The following is a 7467-nucleotide window of genomic DNA, read 5'->3' on the forward strand; positions in this document are numbered from 1 at the left end:
AAAGGCCCTAGCTTTTTGATTCTTTTGATAAACTAAGTAAGAGAATTACATTTTTAAACTCTTTCCTTTTTTCCAGTCATGTCTGTGCTGTTGCTGCTACCAGTCGAAAAGTCTCATGACCTCAGTACCAATGAATGGAACAAGCTTCCAGTGGAAAACCCATGAACAAAACCACCATAACACAGATAGGAGCAGCCACAAGGACAGCATAAACTGATGCCCAGAATACCGGCAAAGCCTCAAGCTTTATGAAAAAAGAAAGACTGATTTCCACACATGTTTAGCCAGGAATTTTCTCATTCTTCCCTGCTCCTTCCCCTGAAAAATGCACTAGAGAATTGCCATCAAGTAACCTGGTTATGTCTTTTACATCCTGTGAAGCTGACTGCTTTCAGCTGACTTGACATTTTTCAGAGATGACATTCAGTGGTGTTGGGGGGAACCTGGAAAGAACTCTCTTAGAGTTCTTAGCCCCTGGGGACACATCTGCTCCTTTTGCAGGAAGTGAAACTTCCCCAAATGTGACTGGCATACAGTGCACCTTCTGGCTGAGGTCTGCTGAGAAATGGCACCATGAAATGTTGGTGAGGGCCACAGGAAGAAGGACTGTGGGCAATATAGTGCATCTCCAGCCTCTTGAATGTTGAAATTTGTTTTTCTTAGAAAACACGGTATGGGTTTAAGCCACCTTTGTTTTAAATGTCAGTCCACACCAGTATTCTTTTTTTTAATTACATATTTTAGTAGCATAGTCACAATCTTTTGCTCTTGTTCTACACGTTTTGCAAAGAAAGAAGTAGATTTCATGAGCAGTCAGAAGGTAAGGTTTCTCTAAGCAATGATGAATCTATAAAAATATATGTCTTAAAAGCAGCTTTAATTTTGGCACTTAAAACTCAAACTGAAAGCACCAGAAGGTACGATGATGTGCTATTAATAATAATTAACATTTACTTAGTGCTTTGAATTTGCAAAGTATCTTATGACTATTACTACAAGTGAATAGCCCTGGAAAGTAGCTACTACAGATAAAATTGTCCTCATTTTATAGATGAAGAAACCAAGGTTTAGAGAAAAGTGACTTGCTCAGGATTACAGAGCTAAGAAATATCAGAGACGGGCTTTGAATCCATATTCCTGCCTCTCAATCCAGTGTTCTATCAGGCTGTAAGTATTAGTCTAAAGACTTTAAAGAAACCTCTTGTGGGGAATTTTTAATGTTGTAAGCTAAAGGGCATATTGAAATTCCCAAATCACATTTCAATTCCATAGGCATTTATTAAATGCTGGAGTTACTTTTGGATTCAACAGATGTTTTCCATGAGCTTATTCTTATTTTTAGGAGTATCTATTTCTCCTACAAAGTGAAGAGAATGTACTAAGAAGTAAAAGGCAAAGCACTTAAATGATTTCTGAAATTTTCAGCAACTTATCTAAGAGGAAATGCAAGAAAATACAGAATTCAAAGTTTAAACAAAGTATTCCATTTTCAGTAGAGTTGTTTTGTTTTTTGTTTTTTTTTAATACTAAAGCCTAGTAGTCCAAGCTCTAGCAGTTCTTCTTTTGATATGTACTTAAAATTTCAGTGATTCTCAAAAGTGGCACTAGTTCTTAGCCACTGAGTGTTTCACGTCTATCATTAGACATGGAACATTAAATATTCTGAGTTACAATGCCTCATCTCTGCCACAGAAAACTGCTAGGAGATTATGGGGTTTACCATGCCAGGTTGAAATGAAATCCTAAATGCCAATCTGGACTTCTTCATGTCCCAGGTCCAAAGCACAAGCCTTCTTCACATTAACCTACTCACAAGGTCACCATTTCAAAGTGCCTCCAGTGGCTTATCCTGGGCAACTTCCCAGATGTTTACAGTCTGTGCACAGCAGAAAGCCTTCAAGTGTACATAGAAACACCATTTGTAAATTTCTTTGCAGATTTTTTTTTATATTATATTTCCATGATGTGTCTGTGTGTATATATATATATATATATATATATACTTAAGTGTGCATATAATATATGCAGTTGTGTACCAAACCATAACCTGATAGTATTGTTCAAAAGCAGTGCCTGCTAGTGGACCCTGAACAAAACCTTTGGGGACATTTAACCTGGATGATTCATTTTACTTCAGAAGCCTCTATGTTCCCAAGGCTAGTGACCACAGTTGTCATTCCAAAGAGAAGGCCAATACACTGAATAAATGACTGGCAGGAGTTACGAGATCAATGCAATAAGATGATATCTTTTTTTTAACTAATTTTTTGATGAAGTAACATATTGGATTGTGTCATCTCCTGTGCTATAGTGATAGGAATGTATTACTTTATAATATCTGCTATATATCCAGTGCCGAGAGGCAGCCCAATGTACTGGATAGAAGGAAAGCCTTGGTTCATGTACTGCTTCTAGTACATCATGGTTGTGTGACCAAGTCACTTATCCTTTTAGTGCCCAGGAAGTTCTCTATAACTATATGTTACAGACTAATTCACATAATTTACAACTCTAGGGGGAGTTTCCATACAAAGATTTTCCTGTCCTGATGTCATCAAGAGCAGAAAAAAAATGGACAATAAATTCATGAGAATGCTAAGTAGTGCTAGAAGACAATGCCAGGAATCCTGTTTTGCTAACACAGAGCTAAGCTTATTTACGGTGCTGCATTTAGACACAATCCCAGACACAACCCCACCTAAAAACGTATCCTAGGTTTTGTCATTGAAACTGAGAGGCTAGAAAACTCTGCTTTTTCAAGTATTATCCTGCCACATCCCCTTCATTTATTGGTACAGCACATGAAATGACATATGCCTATAACATAAGCTAAAGTATTACAAGAATTTTGTTTAGACAATCATAATTGTAAAAAAAAAATGGTTTCTTGCATATGGATGAAATGTATTTTATAAATCCAGAACGTCGTACATTTCTGGCATCAAATAGTAACTGCATGAGCTTTAATATGTGGGTTGTCGATAAGCTTTGTAGAAAATAATCATGCTTTTGAGGAAGCTAATTTCCACAGTATTTATCATATCTGTACAGCAAGATGACTCCCTATAGAAATGAGCCAGATGCCAAGGTCCCCTAATGGAAGTGGCCCAGAAATGTAAAATAAAGCAAATATTCCTACAAGTATTACTGGTATTTTGGTGGTTATTCCTACTTTTTCTCCATAGGAAAAAAATCCTGACTTCCGTTTCTCTCCCCTCACAAATCATTTTTATACACACAAATAATCTTCCTGAAACACAAGTCTGCTATATGTTTCAGTGGATCCCTATTGCTTCTTGGCAAGAAATGGCCTTAAAGCCTTTCATAGTCTAGCTATGGATCCACTGTTGGAGATTTCTTTCCCACATCATTTCCCTTCACTTTGCATGCTCCAGCCAAACTGGCTTACTTGGTGTTTCCCAAATCAGAATTCCAGCTCCTACTTCTAACTTTGCCATTCCAACAAGAGAGATGGTATTCAGCAAGCAGAATCAGCAAAAGGAAATTCGACCCAAGAGGAATGAATAGGTCAAGGATGAGGTTCCTAATGAGGAAGAACCAGAAAACAAGACTGGGAACTGAAACCAAGAAGTCAAGGCACAGAGTCAGTAACATCAGAAATTAGAACAAGATTCTATCATTGTTACCTTTGTATGCCCAGAGCTCTGTCTTCTGCAGATAGTTCTCTGGTGAAATCTTATCCATCTAACAGTATTTCTGTTGATTCATTGTCTTTGTCTCTCCAGTATCTGGCAGATAGTAAGATCTTAACAAATTTTACGGTCGGCACTTTTTAGAAAATTATTCCACTGTTGTCTTGAATGCAACAGATTTCAATACTAAATTATATTTCCTGCCTTCAACTCAACAAACATTGAGAAGGATAAATACAAATTCTTTAAACTGACATTTAAGGACCTTCCATGTGTACAGAACTGTCCTAAGTAGCATTAATATACAAAGATTAAAAAAATAATAATACCATACCTGCTCTTAAGGAGCTTATATTCTACTGTATGAAAATAGGTATGGGACAAGAATAGAACTTGCCTTTTGATTTCATTTACATAGGGAAATCTCATATTAGAAGACTGTCTCTACCAATGTGGGCAGCAGCTTCTCCAAAACTTCTAGTCTTATAGTTACAGGAACACGGAGAGATTGTGACGTGCTAGTCACAATGATCACAGTGCCAGTATGGGTCACAAGCAGAACTTGAACCTAGAGCTTCCTGGCTCCAAGGTCAGTTCTTTGGCCACTATGCCCATATTTGACAAAAATACAATTGATATCCTTTCAACGTCATCTAATTGATATGGATACAGATTGCAAGCCATCCTTTCATTTCATTTCAATTCGATATATTTTTTTAACTTTAAGAAAGACATTGTGGTAAGTGCTAAGAATGTAAAGGCAAGAATGTAAACTAGATCCTGACTTCAAGGAGTTTATAATTCAAGAGAGGAAACAGCATATAACTGATTAACTAAACATGAGATAATTTGAAAAACCATAGAATATTTGAAATAAGAGGGGATCAAGAAAAACTTCTCACAGAAAGGGCACCCCAGCTGAGCCTCAAAGAAAGCTCAAGATTTTAAGAAATGGAAGTGAGGAAAAAGTATATTTCATGCATCAAGGAAAGCAAATTCATGTGATTCTAAAGAATTTCTTCCTCTAATCTTCCTTTCAGAGAAGATCCAACAAATTCTTTTGGAGACTTTCATCAGGTATTTTTCATATTTAATGGATATTAGTACCACATGAAGGCTATCTTTCTTGATATATGACCAGCCCACATCATGTCATACATGTGTCTTTAATGATATCTTTTACTGAAGATCCAACTCACTTCCAGTTGATAAATGATGGACAGAAACAACTACACCCAGAGAAGGAACACTGGGAAGTGAATGTAAATTGTTAGCACTACTGTCTATCTACCCAGGTTACTTATACCTTCGGAATCCAATACTTAATGTGCAACAAGAAAATGGTATTTACACACATATATTGTATCTAGGTTATATTGTAACACATGTAAAATGTATGAGATTGCCTGTCATCGGGGGGAGGGAGTAGAGGGAGGGGGGGGATAATTTGGAAAAATGAATACAAGGGATAATATTATAAAAAAATTACTCATGCATATATACTGTGGGAAAAAAATTCTAAATAAAAAAATGATATCTTTTACTCCACTTCTCAAATGAATGCTATAGACATCTTATACCTGCCATGGGTCTTTTCATTTCCCATTGGAATAGGTATAACTACACATTCATTTAAGACAGTCCTACACACAAGAGAAATTTAAGCAAATGGAAAATACATGTTCCCCAGACCACAAAGTATGGTAGTATGGTTAGCCTACTGAATTAATCAGTATATATCCATGTTGGACAGGTGTCAGAGATGGACAATGACCTAAGCCTAGTCTTGGGAGGAAAAGATCAGGTTGAATCTCATTTGGGAAAATGTGACATGCTGAATAATCCCAAGATTTTTAACACTAAAATACAATGGGCACAGATAAAGGAACACAAGGATCCTCAAAGAATCAAAATCTGGGATAACCCAAAGGGGAATGGAAAGATGCTTAATAGATATAAGACTGAAGCATAACTAATCATGCAAGTCAATGAGTGGGATACGTTGTAAACTAACAGAATTTAAACTAACCTTATTGGACCTCATACATAGTTCTCCATCTTCTGACCCTGGGCCTTGATACAGGCTATACCCTCCACTGGGTTCACCTTTTCTACTGAGTTTTCCTTTCCTTTTGTGCTGAGATGGACAGGAAAAGTTTCCAAAAGGAGGCAGAATCAGATCCCAGTTCTAATTATCCTGGCATCCCCTCTTTCTGGACAATAAGAGATAACTCAAAAAAAGTTTTAAAGCAAAACTCCTACAGAACATTATATTTATTTTAAGAGTGACATCTAAGCTGAAGAAAGAAAATAAATTATCTCCAAAACAAACTCAGAATTCCCAGTAACATCCAGGCTTTCATAGGCCAAATGCTTACATGAGTCAATTATATATCAAACTCAGGTATCCAAAACCAAATTCATCATCTTCTCATCAAAATCTGCAGTTCTTCTTAACTTCCCTCTATCTTTTAAGGACACTACCATTCCTCCATAATTTGCAGTCTTGGAGTTATCTCTAATCCCTCTTCTTTCATACTCATTCATGACCAATCAAATGTCATCTCTTCTCAACTCTGTCTCTACGACATACCCCAAATCTGCCACCGTCACCTTGCTTTGCTTCACTTGCTCAAGATCATTACCTTAGTTCAGGACCTTATTGCCTTTTGCCTAAAAATATAATTTCCGAACTAGACTCCCAGCTTCTAATCTCCCCTCTCTAATTTATCTCCCATGCCATTGTCCCTTCTCTCATACCACTGTCCCATACCACCTTTTTAAAATTCAAGTAATAAATTATTACTATTAATCTGTTTCTCCTATCCTGACACCCAAATTTTTTAATTCCTCATATAGCCACACAACCTGGCAAAATCAATCCCTACATTAACTATCCATGGAAAATAAATGTCTCTTTGTACATTTTAAGTATCAGGAGATCAGTAGGATATTTCATTTTCATTCTTTTGTACTTAAGATTTACCACTCTGTTACTCAGAGCTCTAAAGTCTTTCAAAGTTGTTTTTCTCAATGAAGTTGGTATCATTCTATAAAGTGTTTTCCTAGTTTTGTTCACTTTGTTCTATATCATTTCATAAAACCCTTCTCACTTTCCTCTAAAATTATCTATTTCATCATTTCTCAAAGCTCAGTATTATTTCATTACATTCAACTATCTCAATTTGTTTAGCCATTCTCAAATAGGAGGACAACCTTTGGCTTCTACTTTGGAATTAGGAGAAAATTGCTGCTATAAATATTTTAGTATGTATAGATCTCTTTCCTCTTTCTTTGATTTCTTCAGGGTATTGGCCTAATTGTAGTATAACTGGATCAAAGGGTAAAAACAATTTGGCAACTTTTTGGCTAAAGTTACAAATTATTTTTCAGAATGACTTCATAGCTCCACCAACAGTGTGCTAGTCTGTTTTCCTACTGATATTTTTTTCCTATTTTGCTATCTTAATATAACAGGTATGAGGTGAGACCTTAAATTTGATTTATTTTGCATTTCTCTGATTATTAGTGAGTCAGAACATATGATTGTTGATAGATTGAATTTGTTTTTTTTTTTTTTTTGAAAACTCCCTCACACATTCTCTGACTATATATTGGAGAATAGTTCATCATGTTTTAAACTTGAATCAGTTCAGCTAAATCTTGGAAATCATAGATGTATAAGAAAAACTTGTTAAAAAGATTATTTTTCAATTGTCTTTCCATGCTTATTTTTACTATGTTGTATGTGTTTGAACATACTTTTATATAATCACAAATTTCTATTTTATCTTGTTTATCCTCTCTATTACTT

General features: G+C 35.8%; 1 protein-coding gene across 3 annotated transcripts in view; it reads left to right on the forward strand.

Annotated features, from left to right (window-relative positions):
* EDNRA (endothelin receptor type A) overlaps window positions 1-3144 on the forward strand; it is an 82253-nt gene extending 79109 nt beyond the window's left edge. For all 3 annotated transcript variants that reach the window (XM_074276004.1, XM_074276006.1, XM_074276005.1), the window contains exon 8: window positions 77-3144. In XM_074276004.1, coding sequence (XP_074132105.1) covers window positions 77-217 — 141 coding nt within the window. In that variant the 3' untranslated portion in view covers window positions 218-3144. The remainder of the gene's footprint in view (window positions 1-76) is intronic.
* Window positions 3145-7467: the final 4323 nt, after the last annotated feature.

Source organism: Sminthopsis crassicaudata, chromosome 6 (assembly GCF_048593235.1).
Source record: "Sminthopsis crassicaudata isolate SCR6 chromosome 6, ASM4859323v1, whole genome shotgun sequence".
Lineage (NCBI taxonomy): Eukaryota > Metazoa > Chordata > Mammalia > Dasyuromorphia > Dasyuridae > Sminthopsis > Sminthopsis crassicaudata.